Below are 19,106 nucleotides of genomic sequence, written 5' to 3'. Positions count from 1 at the left end.
ATAATTTACTTGGGACAGAGTTTAGTAATTGCGTCCTCCTGTCTAGGTAAATCCGGATTCTGTAGAGTGCTATCTGCAGCAGTTCTGCCTGCCTTTCCTCAGGATCACAAGCCTTCTTCAACACCATCTCTTTGGAGGAGATTTGCCTAGTTGTCAGGTACAGAATTAGAGGGGCACACTCAAATGTTTCCATATAAAAGCTAGAGATCAAAAATTAAAACTTTAAGGTGTCTTTTTCATGGTATACATCTTCTATCTTAAGATTTTTTTAAAATCATATATTATAGCACTGAAATTTTCAGAAAGCATGTATTATATTATTAAACTTCAACAAAGTCATGCTTATTTAATTAGGTCATAGGTGCTTGTCTTGTAGAATACCAACATACTTCTAAAACTTGTCCAGCATTTGCAGAGATGGTGTAATTCCACGCAGAATGGAATTCAGTACTGATTTTCTTAATGTTTCCTAATCCTTCATTCTCAGAGACACTGCATCAGCAGACAATTATGTTTAAGTTCCATGACTAATTTAAGTAGAGTTTATTGCAGGTCAGCTTCCTCTTTTCCTTGCCTCAACATCATGTCCTTTGTAAAACAGCTGTTAGTTAGTTTGGGGTGCTAAACAAAAAAAATTGTGGAGTTTGGGGCTTTCTTGTTTTGTGGGGGGTTGTGTTTTGTTTGTGTGGTTTGGTTGGGTTGAGGTTTTAAATTTCATCGGTTGGTTGGTTGGTTTGGGTTTTTTTTCCTGACAATTTATTTTTTTTTGTTTCAAGAGTCTAATTTGAAATTATCTATTAAAATTGAACCTTCCTGTGTCACTAAGCATGACTATTTGTATATTAGTACTGGAATACTTTTAAATTGAGATAGATAGATACATTTTTAATAAACTATTTAAAAATTAAGAGTCTAGGTATTAATCTAAACCTCTGATTTCATGCCTAAAAAGGAAGACGAAGAATTCACTGTTCTTGCAAGCTGCCTGGGTCTATTACCATCTTTTCAGTCAGCTCATCAGTTCACTAGTGCCTCTTGTCTTGATTGGCCCGTGCCAGCATTTGACATGATATCACAGTGGTGCTCAGAACTGGCTTCATTTTCAGAGAGACATCCAGATCAAGTAAAGGTATGTAGCAAAATTATATTTTCCAAAATAGTCATGATACGGAAGCAGCTATTTATTGCTTGATTCATTGTGCACATATACTGCTGGGTATATGTGCTTGGGTAAGGATCTGAGAATATAACTTGTAAGTGAGAGAGAAATTGTAATGGGAAATATTAGTAAGTGGATGTGGGTTGAATTGACTAAAAACAGGAATAAGAAGACATGTGGGGTTTTTATGGTTGCTGGAGACAGAATATATAAACATTATCTTTAGATGATACTGAGTACCAATATCTTCTGCACCTGTAGCCAATAAAGGGTACGTAATAGAAACTTTAGGAAAATATGTATCCTTGCCTGTTTTAAGTTACTGTAAAACATTGCATCTTCAGTTACTATACTGAAAAAAAATGAAAAGTTAAAATCTGTTTAATAGTTGCTGATGAAAGATGGTACATTTTCTCTGAAGGTTAGAGATAACACCAAGACTTGAGTTAGTGCAGCTGAAATAATCAGTTGTGAAATGGAAATGTTTCCACATGAGTGCATTGTTTTTTATGACAAAGCTGCATCTCAACAGTTCAAGTTCCCGCCCTCCTAAATTTGTGGTGGCAGGGGAAAGCCAGATGCATTCCTCACTCTGCAACATGGTTGTCCCTATGAAAGTTTGAAATTTACCCAGATTAATCTCAAGTTACAGTTGCTGCTAATCTGTTAGACATTAGAGATTGCAGTGAAACTGATAGTGTTCTTCCCATGATTGGAAGGTAACCAGGTACAAATGCAGTATTTTTCTTTTTTTTTTTTTTTTTCTTTTTTGCAATTTAGGTTTCAAGATCATGCACTCTTAAATTAGATTTTTTTTACCTTGCAAAAAAGATCCCATCTGACCACTATGCCCATCAAGTATAAACACAGAAAAAAATTACTATGTTGAAGGAAAACATATTACTGTTTAACAAACCCCTCACAGCAACCAGCCAACCAGAAAAACCCCAGCATAAAATTGGACAGTCTTTTTAAGAGCAATTGAGAAGAGTTAGGATTTTCAAAGCAGTATTTAAGACAGGTAGTGCCTGTCTTATCAAAAATTGTGAGTTTTGGTAACTTTTTAATGGTTGTGTCCAATACAGTTTTGAAAAACAGGCAGATCTCTTCAAATATAATTTACAGAGCATAACTTCAGTTCTGTTTTTGAAAGTTTGAGTATAAATTTTAGCTGGGAGACAGCTTTCATAGTCATTGCTAGAGTCTGGGAGTAACACATTGATATTGCCAAACAAACTGAATGCACCAGGGAGTGAGAATCTTTCCTGTAGATCACTCTTAATCCTCTTATTTTACCTGTGAAGGTTTTTGCACTTAAAATCTGTCACGTATAGAAAACATCCTTGGGAAAAGGCTAGTGCTCATTTTGTACCTGTTACAAAGGATGAAACGTGACTGCAGTTGGGGATGGTGACTATTGCAAGGTGTCATTTGACTTCTAAATTTGTGAAATGCAGAAGAAATGAGATGCTTTTAAACTGGATATTTCTTTTATTTGGTATTCTCTTTTTTAAAAAAATACAAATGCTTTAAAAATGCACAGAACTGATACATATTCTTACCTTATTTGTAGGCTTTGCTTATCCAGGAACCTAAGTGGGACTTGCCACGCCTCCTTCAGTTGCCTGAGAATTACAATACCATTTTTCAGTATTATCACAGAAAAACTTGTTCTGTTTGTACTAAGGTTCCTAAAGATCCTGCTGTTTGCTTAGTTTGTGGTACTTTTGTATGCTTGAAAGGACTATGCTGTAAACAACAGAGCTACTGTGAATGTGTACTGGTAAGAGACAGTTAATTCAAATTCTGTAATTGATTCTCACACTCATTGATAGTTAACTCTATTGCTCACTTTCAGTGCTTTTCTTTTCAAAATGTGTTTATATAATCATAGAACAGTTTTGGTTGAAAAACGCCCTTGAAGGGTGATCTAGTCTAACCCCCAGTGATAGTGTTTAGTTCTTATTTCTGAGGGACAGACCTAGACTGGATTCTGGAGGGCAATTTACTTACATACCAACCCATCTTTCCTTTTCATAAAAGTCTTCCAAAGCCGTTGTATGTAATTTTGACACGTGGTTTTGATTCAGAGCCTGCTGAAATTTGTTTACATTATGGTTGTTCATATATTATTTTAATTTTCCTCTGTTTTGTTTCCTTGCGTTCCAAGTACATGGAAAATCAGTGTCTGGTTGATTTGAGTATTTTCTGATACCTGACCACCTTCTAGAGATCTACAGACTGTAACTACATAGGTGCTGATTTAAGGTCTTTGACTTTTTCAGCAGCAAAGTTTTCTAGTCAGCATATATAAGTTCTTTCAGGAGCCTGAGTTGGATGACATCTATTGTTTTTCAGACTGTGATAAAGGTTTGCTTTGATAGGTTTTCTCTTTACTTCCATTGAACAGTTAAGGGAAGACTGGAACTATATGGACTTCACAAAACTGTGAGAGGAATTTGTTAGAGAGATATTTACAAGTGGGCCATAAAATGTCAGAGATATTTTGGACTGCCTTGAAATTATTTGAACTCACCTTTCTCTCTCATAATGCTAATATGGTGGAAGAAAAAGGGGTGGACAAAATTTACAATAGAATTTATAGTTACATTTAAGGTGTCAAGCTCCATGAAAACAGGATGTTATATAAAAAAGGAATTAACAATCCATATAATTAATTAATGTTTGTTGTAGTTGTAGGATTTATAGCTTCTAATTGTAATCAAACCATATAGGAAGGGTGCATTTTTTAATTGCTAAAATAATTTATGAATATAGATTGTGCTAATCATAGAGATGAATGACATACTGACAAAGCAAGAACTACTGGACTTTTTTTACTAGATTTGTAGAGCCATAGACTATATCTGTGAGCATGGATAGAGAAAGCAAATGTTTAACAATATAGACTGTTGTAAAAGAGGTGGCACTAAGTTTTTCTAAATACTTTCTCCTGTTTTTACCATCTATGGAAAACATTTGGTAATCCTATACAGATAGCTATACAAGAACAAATTCAAAATATTGTACAGACTACTTTTGCTTATTTTTTGTAATTCAGTTTTTACATGGTAACAAATACACTCTCTTTTTGAGTAGGGAAACATTTTTATCTACGGGTTTTGTTATGGCAGCACAAGACACTGAATTCTAGTTTGGATGGAGAATTTTGGGGCAGGCTATCCTTTGGCAAACTGTTTCCTAGTGAATAATGTCTGTATGTTATTTGAAGCAAAACAAAGTAGCATTTTTAAAATTTCTTCTGTTACAAAGTTAACAGACATTGACAGAATCTTTGCACTCTTACCTTTCTACACCCATTACAGCATTCTCAGAACTGTGGAGCTGGGACAGGAATATTCCTTTTGATTAATGCATCTGTAATCATCATCATCCGAGGCCATCGTTTCTGCCTTTGGGGTTCTGTTTATCTCGATGCACATGGTGAAGAAGACAGAGATCTTAGGTAATGTTTTCATTACAGCTGTATTTCACTGCTAGTGCTTCTGTTTAGATCAGCTTTGTCTTGTAACATGCAATAGCAGATAATAATAGTTCTCTACCTTCCTTGTATGGAGAAATGGAAAATCCCATTTATTGTAACTTGGGCAGACTTTTATTGTCTTGGGTTTTTGAGGATTTTTTGGCCCAGAGGTAGTGTAATCATGATCATTGAACTACACCAGGAACCCAGCAGACATATTACTATGTTGCCATTCCCAACAATGGTTAATTCTGAGTGTTGTGTTGGGAAACATCTTCCAATTTTGTTGTTTGGCCTTTAATCAAACAATGCAGTTGGATTCCAGTGTAGGGAAGGAGCATAACTTCCAAGTTATGCGACTGAGAAAAAAAGTGATGGTTTCTGGATTCTGCTATCCAGTGTAAGGAAGGGAAGTCCCAGCAATCACCCTACCAGAAGCAAAAATGAAAACCCTTCACCAATAAAAATGCATGTTTACACTGCAAAAAAGGTTGTATGAGTATCGTGTTGATTATATACTGAAGCATCTTTCCATTTACTTGGCATATTAACCATTTATTTTCTTCTTCCCTTTTTCTTCCCTCCACAGGCGTGGTAAACCCCTCTACATATGCAAGGAAAGATACAAAGTGCTTGAACAGCAGTGGGTGTCTCATACTTTTGATCATATCAATAAAAGATGGGGGCCACATTATAATGGCTTGTAAATCATCGTCATCATCATCTCCACACCATGTAACTGCTGTTACCATGAATGAATGCATCTTGACTGACAATAGCTTTAACTGAATGGGAGTTCAGCTCCTTGGCTCGGGATGGAATTGGGTATGGGCATAAAAGGGAAATGGAACTTTGTCAACATGTGAAATCTGTGCAAAATGAGCTGTTGTTGCTACTAAAGAATGATACAATAATTGAAATTAAATCCTCAAAATGGTGTGAGCAATCTTATTGCACTCATTAGTCTATTTTTCTTGTGGTTTTTTAAAGCCCATTATTGTTAAGAAGCACAAATTTTACTTGGAGTTGTTAGAGGCTCCAGGGGTAGCTGTCTGGGTTTTATTTTTCTTTGCATGGAGTTGGGTTTTTAGCAATTTTTGCTGAAACGGTGTATATGTCTGTTACATCTACTAAATATGTTGGATAAAATTTCTTTGCCTTTTTTGTGTTGGCTTGAGGTTTTTACTTGATAGGCATTTGTAATTAGGTCTGTAAAACGACTGTGAGACTGCATGGTAATAATTGGTCTGAAAGTTGAATTTTTAAAGAGTATTTCACTTATAGAGGTCTATTGAAATGTTTCAGGCATTACTGAAAACTTACACATTCTCAGGAACTTCATTTTTTTTCTCCATAAGTAAGTGAAATAGCTGTAAATTCGGTATTTTACTGCTCTTCATGTAATCCAGAACATACAGAATCCAGATACATACAATCCAGAACATTCTGTCTTCATTTTTTTTTCCAGGAAGGAGCTTTTCTTTTTTTCATATCATTGAATAAATTGTTAATGATAACATACAAAAATTGCTGTATATAGGGAATTTGTATGGTGCCCAACATAGCAGATCCCAGTTACAAGCATAACAACCATAACCCTGCCTATCATTCCAAACCAGATGTATGTTTCATAATGATTGGATTAAGAATGTGCAGGCTATTCTAAAAATGAAACATAATTTTGTATCTTTACTGTCATTTCAGGAGGTTCCTCAGTGTTGTATTTGTTTAAAGTAATCACTGTTCTTTCCTAAAAAGGAAAAACAACAACAACAAAAAAAAAGAAAATTCAACAGAGGTAGCCAAGTTGAGCTACCAGTGCATGTGCAGCCTCATTGGATGAATGCCAAAAGTGTTTGTGCTTAGAGGACTAAAAAATTCATGAGAAGAGGCATGACTCGGCTAAAACCCATAGTGTAAGTAGGTAGGAATGATTATAGTCAAAATACTGGTATGTAATACATTGCTACTATTGTTTTTCACAAGTCTTGGACATTTGTTGGCTATTTCATGCAGTACTACCAAGCAGTTCCAGGTAGTTTTGACTTCCACAGCTTGCGTGTAAAATAAAATTTATGTGTGTAAAATTAAAACATCTTACGATAAAGCCACATATACAAAGAAAACAATTCCCCAGTGGAAATCATTATCTAGTGAAAAGTGTATAGGGGAAATAAAATTACTGTATAGCAATCAAGAACAGACTGAAGGAAAAGTAAGTAAATACAATGAGTTTTTCTGGATACCTGCAATTTGAAAAACCCTACAATAATGGATACTGTTTTTTATACATACATATAAATATATATATATATTTCAAAAGTATTACAGTACTTCCTGTAAGATTAGAATTACTCTCTTTCACCAACTAAATGGCTGTGTCTTTTCCAAAATACTACTTTTTTGATACTGTATTATAAGTTCTGCCTGTGATATTTTTGCATTGCTCATTGAGAATATCAGGCCATTTTGTAAGTGTGGTTAAAGAGCAAAAAGATTCTTTACATTGCCAGCATAACATTATTACAGGGCTCATGAACTTGAGTGATCTGTAGTTTGAAGCTCTGATGCTATATTTACAAGAGATAATGTGTCCAGAATTTGATTACTGTGTTTTATTTAAAACAGAATGTTCTCTGATTGTGCATATGGATGTGAAGTAAAACTATTAGCCTTAACTTTAACATTTGGGTATTTCATAGTCGTTAGTATAGTACTGGTGAATTAGTCACCAGTCAATTTAAAAACAACAAAAAATTACTTGGTTCAAAAACTGTACTTGAATATTCTTGCATGCTGCTAAACAAGAATTTTTATTTCCCCCATAACTTTTTAAATCCTACTTTATCAAGCTAACCTTGAAAAATAACAGGTCCAAACTAGAGTGGTGTGTGCGTGTATTACTCAAATGTTCTGGTGGGATATCCTGTATGAATGATCATTTAAGTACAGTACATTACTGTAGTCTCTAAATCAATCTTTATAACACATCAGAAGAGTACAAAACTAGGAATACAATAATTGGCATTGTAAGATATGTTAATAAAAGTCTACTGTCAATCTGTGTGTTCATGAACTTTTTTCTCCCTACCCCAGTAATCCAAAATGACACTGAATTCCATCCAATAGCCAGGCAGTTACTTAAATGTTAAAACCTTATGCATGCAAAGTCCTTTCCATCGAGAGTAGACCTGGTATGTATTTTAATTTGTTATTTACAGTCATGTATTTTGCAATAGTAATTTGGATTATTTTACTCTTAACTGTAGCACTTAAAGTAATGCTTAAGTGTATTCCAGCATTGCTGCTGCAAGCTGCTAAAGTTAAATTGATAAGTTGAGAAACTACTTCTGGGAAAATGCTTGATCTTTTCTGTCAAGTCTGTTTCTGGATTAACTACTACTTCAAATTGCTGAATGTAATATTTATATATTAAGATTTTCTTTTATTTGGGCCTTTGAGAGATTTGGTGGAATAATCTTCTTTTGGCCTTGACCTTTGGATAATAGCATCTTTCCTTTTTCAGTGGTGGCCTGAAATTTTTAATGAATATTTTCATCACCCTTGCAATAGGAATCTTCTATAACTCACAGCATTTCACAAGGAAATTACATTTTTCTTTTAAAAACAGGATATTTTCCTACAGTATCCAACAAATGTTACTCTTAACTTCAAAAATCCCATGAGATCAGTTCACATTGTGTGCACAGCTGCCAGGGGAGACTTGAGTTTTTTAATGATCTTGATATGATTCCTATCTAATTTTCAGCTAATGCAGATTCTGCAGTCCTGTTTTTCAATTTCTTTTCTCAGAGGTGGGGGTAGTGATGAGTGGAGCCTGTCTGACTATTAGCATAGATGAGAATGAAATTATGCTGTTTGCAAAGAAACCCACAGGAATGACCTGAGCCAGTGTGTGGAGGTTCACAGCTCTCAATTACCAACTGTAGGATAATAAGGAAGTGCACCTAATCAGATGAGGCTGTCTCTGTGTGACAATTTGTGTTGAGTTTGTTTTTGTTTGAGTGAGATTGCTCACTGCACTCAGTGAGATCTGTACTGGTTAATGTCTTCTTTTAGTAGGGCACAGTGCCCAAAGCCCCTACTTGCATGTTTTCTCAGATGGGCAGTAGCTTCCCTGCCAATTCTCTTATACTGAGAAGAGTCACAGCTGCTGTGAGTTCAGCCTTGTAGCTTACCCTGCTTCTTCTCCTACTGCAGTGTCTAATACATTTCCCATTATAGGATACCTTTGACTTATTACTACTAAGTTTTTTAATAATTCTGATTTAAAGCAATGATGCTAGGCTTATTCCTCATGGTTAGAGTATTTTTTAATGTTACAGCAAAAAAAAAAGCAAGATAACCTTCAGAGATTAGAGCTGGAAAAAAGCAAATACTCTTCATGCCCAGTACTGAGAAAAGTATTGATAAATATTTACTGTCCCTACATTTGGGTCTTAAATCTGGTGAGCAGATGTGCATGGGTCACATTTGAATGTAGAACACAAGTGCATACTGAAGCACTTGCCAAATTAGAACATGTTCTCAGGGATTACTTGTAATACTGGCAAATACCTAAAGTAGATAATGAGCCTTTGTTTTTCAGGTGTCAAGGAATATACTTTGCACCTTGTTATTGAAGCCACTAATAGAGTTTCCTGTAAAAAGTTTTACTTGCCTTCTGTTTCCTTGAAAAACTGGCGCTCTCCCTTCTTTCATGCCTTTGTTGTCACCATGCTGTATATGCAACTGCTTTGTTTGTGTGGTAGTGCACAACAAAAGAAGCCTAAACCAGTTGGAGAGCCCTCTGCAACTGTACACCAATACTTTGTGAATAAATTGCATTTCCTCAGGGTACTTAATTGCAGACATAGCCAGGGGGACACAGCTTGAAAAATTAGTTTGTAGAGACTCTGGCAGCTTTTGTGCTTTATGGTGCTGGTCATTTTAGATTTGTTACACATCAGATTTGAAAATTTAAAACTAACTTTGCATTTTTTCCAACTATCTCCACAGGCCCTAAAAGAAATTGCCTTTGTTATAGGACAATTTCCCAGTGTTCTCAATGTATGGAGCTGGTGTTTTAATCTCAGCTCTACAACAAGGTACTTGGTGACAGTGCTGCTGTAAACATACGCATCATATAAAATACATTTCAGTTTTGTTAAACTAAGATCTTCAGGGCAGCTGAAGGGACGGCTAAGTATTGTTTCCTTTAGGTTCTCTAGCTGTCTGCTTTATCCTGCTTGTTTTGTCTCAACTTGTAAGCTCCTTTAAGACAGGGAACACCTTCTGTTTGCAGCAGTAAGTGCTGCTGTATAATGTTAGATCAACTGGTATTCGAGCAAATCCAGGTAGTAGGGTCTTTCATCATCAGTAAATACATATGTACACACAAGACTTAAATGAGATATGGCCTTTTCGTGTTCATGCTTTTTGCATTTCTTCAAACTTTGCTGCCTTCAGCCTCAAATGTCCCTCCTCACACAGGTTGGCAGTAATCAAAATCAACAGGAAATTAAAATGGGGTTGTTTCCCACAGTCAGACATGACTCTGGACAGAATAATACCTCTTCAGTATCTCTGCATCATCTTTTCTGTCCTGCCAAAAGCTGCTATCTCAAGAAATAAATACTTTCTGAGAGTTAAAGAAGCTTATTGCCTTTCAATGCTTAGTGCGGTATTTGTATGACTAATACTCACAGCAGGTGACTGATGTAATTCAAATAACCTTCAGATACCTGGCTACTCAGAAATGGCTCACAATTCCACTTTCTCCCTACTTGGATTGGGTTGGGTTTTTTTTAGTTACATAATTTAATAGCAGCAGTTCTTAGAGAACATTTCCCTTATACAAAAGTGTATTTTAAAAAATTAGAAGGATGCTATTTTAGCAACACTTAATTCACAGACTGGTGTGCTTTCTGTTTTAATCCTGGGCAAAATTAGGGACTATGAATCAGATTACTGCATGTAATTTTACAATTGCAGTCTGTCTAAACAAGTAAGAAATCCACAGCAATCTGAAGCTAAGGTACTACAGTAGCAGTGCTCTTCTGTGGGAGAATATTTTTAAGAATGCTGCAGTACATTTTTTCACTGTATTTTGCAGAGCTGTCTTGCATTTTGTCCTCTGAAACATATGTCGAAAGACACGTTATGTGTGTGAATACCGAGGTGGTTCCCTAGCAACAATAAATAGAAGAAAGCTCAGCCCATTCAAGTGATTTACCTTTGTAAGTGTGTGGCAGCAAAGATGGATTTTGAATACAAAGGGAACTCATTAGCTGGAAGAAGAAAAGCAGCGAATAAAGAACTGTAGATACATCTTACCCAGCATTGCTATTGTGTACAGCATAATTGGGAATTTGCATAAGATATTCCTAATGTGAAATATCATCTTATTTTACTCTTTCCTCTGCAGGTTTTACTTTTCTGTACTATAGGGGGGTAAATAGTTGCCTGTGGGAAAATGTAAGGAGAAAGCACTTTGGTTATTTGGATAACTTCACCTTCTAAATTTATTATTAATGTGGTATGTGCTCAGACCTAGCATTGAGTGATACAGGACACTCAGTAGCTCAGATGTTCATCCGCTAAGAAAAATGCAGAGATTTAAATGTAGCAACAGGCACATGGTGTGACACTTGGGGATGGTCCATGCAGACCTAAGGGTTGGACTCTGATCTTTGTGGGTCCATTCCATGTCGGGATATTCTGTGATAATAATTTAAAAATAATAGCTAGCCGTGATATGATGTAATGGCACTCCCAATTACACTACTGCTGCCTCTGTGAAGAAAGCTTCACAAAGCTAGAGTAAGGATTACTGTTGGGAGCATCACACTCCAGCTCTGCAGAATAAAGAGTAATCTTACAGTATTTGGGTAACATTACTTGTGTTACAGAACAGATTAGGTACCACTGTGGTACACATTGCCAGCTAGACTCTGTCGCTAATTGGTACATAGACTATACAATGTGTAGGCTCTTCTATGTGTATTTTTGTTCTTGGCTTTTTAAAAAGTCCTTTGAGTCACCTTCACCTGGAATTTAGTCAGGAATGAATCCAGTATAATTCCAAATCACTGTAGTTCAGCAATGCTATTTACATTTCACTGCTATCCCTACACCAGGCATTCCATCTCCCCCTTCTGTTTCCAGGTGTCTGCCTGAGGTCTGCAGTTTGTGCTTGTGATTTGTAAGGGCTGAACTATGGTTATGTACCTTGCACTACAGTCTTGGCTAGAATTGTTACATTATTGACCTGCTTCTCTGCCCTTTCCTGATGGAAGTGTATTTACTCCTTAATTCTGGGCTACTGCCTACGTAGTTTTTCTGCACTTCTGTGGTCCTTATCTGAATACTCTGCAGCTCATCTTTGCACTGATGCATAAACCTCCAATATTTTTCTCACTACTCCCATTGATTTCACAGACAGTGGAACATACTCTTACATTAACATTGCTGGTATTTAATTTCCTTCACTACTGAAGAATTTTTGAATGGAGATTTTCTCCTTTTCAGTCCCCTTTGCTGTTTTTTGCTTTGATCCATGCAGTAAAACTCAGTTGTTTTGCCCTTTCTGTCCTGAGTATTCAGGTAATGCAGCAGTTTCCTATTCATGACTTTTCTACTAGTTCAAAACAGAAGAAAACTAGATGTCTCAGGTAGAGCAACAGTCTTTCTATGCAAGTGTACACAGACACAATAAAGGCAGATAATTCCATTTCAGATTTCAGTTTAAAAACAACTGCCACAAGACCTTTGCTGCCGAACCTCTTGCACAGTTCATTTTCTTCAAAATGGTGGCAACCCTTTAACAAAGTGCATTTGCATTTATTTAAAAGCTAGAAACAGAAAACTGGAGCAGCACCTGTGTGACCTGGTAGGACAAGAGAATGAAACACAACACACAGTAACTTGGCTACTTAAGAGTTCACAGTGCTATATCTATGCCTGCATACCCAAAATTCAAAACTGCCTCAAGATTTTCATGAAAGCAGCATGCATTTCAGCAGTGTCCTTAAAGACTTCAGCACTCTCTTTTCCCTTCCAGCAAACCTGTTTGGTATGATTACATTAAATTCTGATTCACCAGTGTTTATGATGTGTGTAGCTTAATGCAATCATGCATTCTCTTTGTAATCACAAGTCCATCTCCGGGCAAAGAAAAATGTACAGAGTATTTACAAAGCAAGAAATCCTAACTTTTAAAGGGATTTACTGCAGTGAATAATGTTTGTGTTTATCCATTTAGATAAGGAGATTTTAAGATTATAAATCAAACTAAGACAATGCATCCCAAGTTTTTACTTACAGATAGTGTAGATTCCATTGTAATGATACATTTTATTATTAAAGTGTTTCCATTTATAATTTGTTGGTTATATGTTTTTCTACAAGTCAGTATCGTATGGCAATTTAAAAATTAATAGATTGTCAAAAACCCCTAGTTAACATATAGCAACTGAAAGTTTCTGTGGACTACACTTTGGATAAGCTTATCAGTTAAATTCTGTAGATGATTTACTGCCTATGAAATATTTTGTTTCCATTCAGTTCTGGAGGCTATAGCATTTTAGAACATTTCATTTCATAATAGCTTTTCACCTTTTGGCATCTAGCTATGACCATATAAATGACACATTATTTAATTTTCTAATGCAGTCTGAGGCTAGGAATGGCTTGCATTAGTGCAGCCATTGTATAACAGATCTATCATAACTGAACTTTTAATCAGAAGTACTACAACGATTAAGAGCTGTTCTTTTTCTACCTGAGATCTGCAAGCAAAAACAAAAAGTAACAGCTGCACTTTAATATGGCTTGTTTCTGTATGGCTTCAGAATAAGCAACATTCCTGTAAATTGTAATTTAGGATGGACAAGTCTTCCATTACTGCAAACACTAACATTACCCTGTATAACATTAAAAAAATCAAAGGGTTATGAGATCTGATATCTCTCCTGCTGAAATGGAAAAGTTAGGATTAAGATAAAGGGGGATTGAGCTGGGTTTGGAGGGGGTTTTTATTGTTTTGTTTTAATCTTAAATGGCAGTAAATTAGCTGCCTTTTCAAATTCGGTATTATGGTATTTCAGTGATTTGTGGATGACTCTACTGGCAAGTTATGAAGTTCAGTTATATTTACAAAGCCACTGCAATTCAAATTGCTGCATCATGGAAGGCTGTGTGTTTGGACACAGTGTGGAATACAGGCATAGCACTTGTACAGCTCCAGGCCAGTTTAGTCACCAATTGTGACTGTACCTTGATGGTAAACGGGTATGTTGAACAGGCTGGCAATGTTTGGAAACACGATTCTAACTGGACAGCAAAGAACTAGTGAAAAGGGATTAAAAAACCATCAGCATCAGAACAAAACAAGTAGGTTCAGGAAGAGAAATTTAAAAAATTTATGAAACAAATGAGGTTTGTTACAGAACTCACAAAGTCTAGATTGCTTGAGCCAAAATTATGTAGCAGTAAATGAGGAAATTCCTATGGTTCAAAAACTAACATAAGAATCTGGGAGAAATGTGGGAATACCTAGACCTTATAGATTTAATTATCAAAGAATTTGTCAGAATAATGAGGAACACTTGAAGTACACATGTAGGATACTGCACGAAGATGTTAATTTTGCTGAATCTTTATGCTTCTTCCACACGAAGAAATATTCACATTTCAGAACTTCATGCACAACTGATGTTTTAAAGTATGTTATAACTTCATAAACTGAAGGTATATAGGATTAAACATTTGGGTCCACCTTGGACAAACCTTTTGATGGTCAGATCTGTGTCTAATATTATTATTTGCTGTCTATATTGTGATTTGTTGTCACACTGTTTATATAATTCTATATAGAACAGGGCCATTCACTTAAGAGTTGGGCTCAGTGATCCTTCTGGATCCCTTCCAACTGTGATTCTGTGATTTTACAATTGCTGACAAAAAGAGAAAATAATGGCTTTTGATGAAGACTTTGTGTATTACAGTGTAAAAAATTTCAACAAAACAGTAGTGTGAAATGGAGCACTGCTCAGCAAAACTTTAGATACTCTTCTATCACCTCAGGTTCTTTATAATGCTGTGATGGGCTAAACTCAGAAAATGCTTAGGATTCACATTTTCAAGCTGACCATCTGAATCAAGGTTTGACATCAGTTATTTTCAGTTTTGATAAACTACTATCTTGACATAATTTACTAGAATGTGAATGGTAGGGAGAAAAGAGTGTCTATAAGATTACAAAGCACAGAGTTCACTAATCATGAGAATGGTAAAATAAATTACTGCACCTTGGTCATAATGATGATAGTTTCACTGTTTGAAACTTGTTCAAACAACAGTGGTGCAGCAATTGCTAAAGGTGTTGCTGAAAGAGTTTTGTAGAGAAATCCACTGCTCCCCTGTCTTTAAAGTGTGCATCTTAAATAAATACAAAAAGATCTATGGATATAAAACTCTCATACACTTTTTTTTTTAATCATGAAGATTACTTACAGCATACTTGTTAAATACAGATGAGAATGAATACCATGGTCGAAGTGGTACTGGAAGCTGTGGAGGGAGTCAGCCCCTGTTGAAGCTGATGGTCAGAGCAGTCGCTCTCTCTAACATTGAACGAGGCAGGTCCAGTTACAGCTGCTGTGGGAGAAGCAGAGGATGGTCATGACGGGCTGGCAAAACGCAAGGGAACTGGTGCAGGAAGCTGAGTGAGAGGGAGCCCCCGTGAATGTGTTCGCTTGGAAAAAGCATCGGCATATCGAGCAGAAGAAGAACCTGCCGGTTTCCTAAGATTTTTTGTAAACAAAAGTGTCTGAGACAAATACATACTCGAATTACTTTACACCAATCAACCTGAAAAATGGGTATGACCGAACTCAGTTAAGTCAAATAGGTACAAAAGGAGAAGCCCAAAGACGGGAGTTCTCCCCCGTCCTCACACCTTAAGGAGAAGAAATGCTTTATAAAACCGTTTTCTTCATCGGGACCCATTTCTAAGAGCACAGACGGAGCTGCGCTCGCAATTCATTGTTTTCCACAATGAACGGAATGCACAGCGGGGACTGAGGCGTTTTGTCCCAGCGATGGTGGTAGCTGTGCCATCTACGCATGGCTTGTAGTTCTGTAAAAGCTCAATAGACATCACCCTTCCCTTCCCCGGCACCTCTCCGCGCGGCCCCGGGCCGCGGCCGACCGCCGCCTCAGGGGCCCGACCGCCGCCTCAGGGGCCCGACCGCCTCCTCAGGGGCCCGACCGCCGCCTCAAGGCCCGACCGCCGCCTCAAGGCCCGACCGCCGCCTCAGGGGCCGAGCGCCGCCTCAGGGGACCCCGACCGCCGCCTCAGGGGCCCGACCGCCGCCTCAGGGGCCGAGCGCCGCCTCAGGGGCCCGACCGCCGCCTCGGGGGCCCGAGCGCTGCCTCGGGGCCCGAGCGCCGCCTCAGGGGCCCGACCGCCGCCTCGGGGGCCCGAGCGCCGCCCCCGCCGCAGCCTCCACGCTCGGCCCGGGCGGGCCAGTGGCCGCTGTCCCGGCTGCTGCGCCGTGCCGAGACGGAGAGAACAGTGTCTCTCAGGTGTGCCCAGCTCCCGCCAGGGCTCCGCTCCTGCGGGGCCGCCCCGCCGCCGGCTGGGCTGGGGGTCGCTCCTCATCCGAGAGGGGCTTTGAAATGGCGTTGGCCATTCGCCTTGCTGTCCTCTGGCGCTCAGAGCCGGGCAGGGGTTGTCACCGCTCTAGCGAGTCGCTGCTGGCAGGGCTTGTCACTGCCGCCGGGAGCCTGTCTCGGCCCCAGCGCAGTGTGCCCTGAGCTCAGGCGGGGAAGGGAGGCGGCCGAGCCCCGCTGAGGTGTGTCCTGCGCCGCCCGGGGACGCGGGCGGCAGCGCCGCTGGAAGCGCTGAGGCTGTGCGGGTAGCCCGCTTCCCAGGGGCCGACCGCTGTGCCTGTTTTTCCAAAACCATAGGTAAGGAACGCTCAGGCAAAAAACCCTCCATGATTAAAAATGGCAGAAGACACTACCAAGGCAAGAAGTAAGTAGGCGTGGCACGGGATTCAGGCCCATCGGGACAAGGCCATGAATAACTGAAGAAAAGTTTCTGTAAGTTCCCTAAATAGATCTGGCTCTAGTGTATAGTATTTCCTTAAGCGACCTATAGTAACTAGTGGACCATAATAGATATTGCAAGTACTATGATAACACTTGATAAATTCATTTAAGGAAATCTTCCTCCTGGGTACATACAGGTATGCAATTATTGGCAAAGAAAGGAAAGGTACTTTTATCCATAGACAATGCTGCACACAGATTGAGAGAAGGCTAACTTAGAATGTCTTCCTATTTATTTCTCTGAAGCGGTGCATTTATTTTTGTGAATACAAAATGGGTTTTAGTTTTCATTTTTTAAAGGTAGGTTTTCTCGCTTCATTTGCCCCTTCAAAAGCTACACTCTCAGATTTCAAATTCATTGCACTGAAAACCAAGGATCAGTGTTTTGAGGTTTTCTGGAATTACTAGGTAGAAAATTACGTTCTTGTACAGCAATTTCAGTTAGCATGATGTATAGTAATAGAGGTCACTGTCAGCAAATTAGATGCAGTTATTGAGGTTTTTTTCTGTCAAAAGCAGTAAATTGTATCTTAAACTATCTTATCTTAAACTATCTTATCTTAAACTATATCTTAAACTACTGTGGAGTCTTGTAGAACGTGTTCTGAAAACACATAAAATCCTTTCTCAAGACCCTTTTTATATTGCCAAATTGAAGTCCAGCTCATTCTTAATGTCAAATTCAAACTGTAATACAGTTAATATTCCAGCTTTATATAACTAAATCCTTCAAATGTTAATCCAAGCTGGTGTCAATTACTGACATTGTAGCACAAAAATAAAAATAGAGTTCACCCAAGTTTTATTCAAACAATAAAAACATGGCTTGAACCAAGCAGAGCTATTTTTCATTGGGCTAAGATTTTCCTATAGTAATCTGGCTAGGAGCCAAGGTAGATATAGATTTCTAAAAGCCATTTCAGACCCTTTTAAAAATGGAAAGTCAGTTTAAGTGCAGATAGATTGTTTTAGAAACAAAGGAAATACGAACTTCTGTGCTGATATGTGCTGCTCCATGGTGTTCCATGGTTAGGAAGATGTAGAAACTGTTTGTGCATGTTGGAGAGAGCAACTGGGTGATTCCTTCCTCAGCATTATGTGCTGCCGTGTTGATGTATGTGCAGAGCAAGTGAATTACCCTTGATACCATCCAAAACCCTGATGAGAAGAAATGTTGTATCTATATTATTGACTTTGTAACTGCAGAGAAGAGGGATTTAGTTGGCAGTGCAGTGGCTATTTGGTTGCTTTAAGAACTTCCACTACTGGGTTTGCAGTGTGTTTGCCAAATGCTTTCACAACAAAAAGTTCATTTGACAAAAACAATGATTCTTGCTGTGCTAATGCCTGGAGAGGCTCACTAACGGGGGACTCCTGAGTGCAGGCTTGTCTGGGGAAGAGAAACATTTTGCGTTAGAGAGACAGAAGTTACTGTCATTACAGCCTTCTGGCCACTGAGAAACTGGAGAAGTGGGGAGTAATCAAGTGTTGATGCACTGTGCTGTGCTGTGAAAGTAATCAAAGAACATTTGTGTATAGGAAGGGGGTTTGAAGTCCTGAAAGTTATAATGGTTTGCTTTTGTTCTGCTTAGAGGTTTGGTTGGTGGTTGTGGTTGTTTTGTTTTGTTTTTGTTTGGATTTTTTGGTTTTTTGGGGGGTTATTTTTTTGCGTTTTTTGTTTGTTTGTTTGTTTGGGGTTTTTTTAACCTTGCCCTGGTTTTAAGTCATCATCTGAACACGCTTAGTGAGATACATTCCGTGCTTGTAGCTTCTCTTTCATTAGTTTTTACAAACTTACCACCCCTAGAAGTGAATTCTCATTATTCAAGCAAACACAAGGGAGGAGGGCCTACGGATCAGCAACAGAAAAGGAGAAAGGGGGGAAAAGAGCCTCATACAAACCCTGAGCATAACTGGACAGGTAAACACTAAACTTTTTACCAGCCTACTCCACAGCTGAACTTCAGTAATGTAGAGCCAGGGAACAGAAAGATGTCTTGGGCTTGATTGCTGTAGGGAAATTGGGAATGCTCTGCACCTGCTGGAGGAATCAGCACTTCACTAGGAATTTTTCTTTTGTTTTTACTGTTTAATTCCTTTTTGTGAGTTTGAACTGAACTCTACGGCAGCAGAGTAAACAAGCTGCAGTGGGGCTGGCAATCATCCTGGACACAAGTTCAGAGTGGCATTTTTAGTAAGGACTCCTGTATTACAGTGAAAATATGGAGGCATATTCCTCATAGTGCAACCAGAGGACTCATTTGCTGGGATGGATTATGCCTCTGCTATTTGATAAAGCCTTGTAGCTCCTAAAATGGAGAGGGGTGATAGGAAGAAGGTAAGGGA

General features: G+C 38.3%; 1 protein-coding gene across 1 annotated transcript in view; it reads left to right on the top strand.

Moving 5' to 3' along the window:
* The window catches only part of UBR3 (ubiquitin protein ligase E3 component n-recognin 3), a 105,671-nt gene extending 97,968 nt beyond the window's left edge, over window positions 1–7,703 (top strand). The window contains 5 exon segments of the mRNA XM_066323345.1: window positions 47–157; window positions 953–1,129; window positions 2,733–2,942; window positions 4,486–4,625; window positions 5,233–7,703. Coding sequence (XP_066179442.1) covers window positions 47–157; window positions 953–1,129; window positions 2,733–2,942; window positions 4,486–4,625; window positions 5,233–5,350 — 756 coding nt within the window. The 3' untranslated portion in view covers window positions 5,351–7,703.
* Window positions 7,704–19,106: the final 11,403 nt, after the last annotated feature.

Source organism: Sylvia atricapilla, chromosome 7, assembly GCF_009819655.1.
Source record: "Sylvia atricapilla isolate bSylAtr1 chromosome 7, bSylAtr1.pri, whole genome shotgun sequence".
Taxonomy (NCBI): domain Eukaryota; kingdom Metazoa; phylum Chordata; class Aves; order Passeriformes; family Sylviidae; genus Sylvia; species Sylvia atricapilla.
Note: the sequence above shows the minus strand (reverse complement) of the source record. Positions and strands in the feature narration are given on the sequence as shown.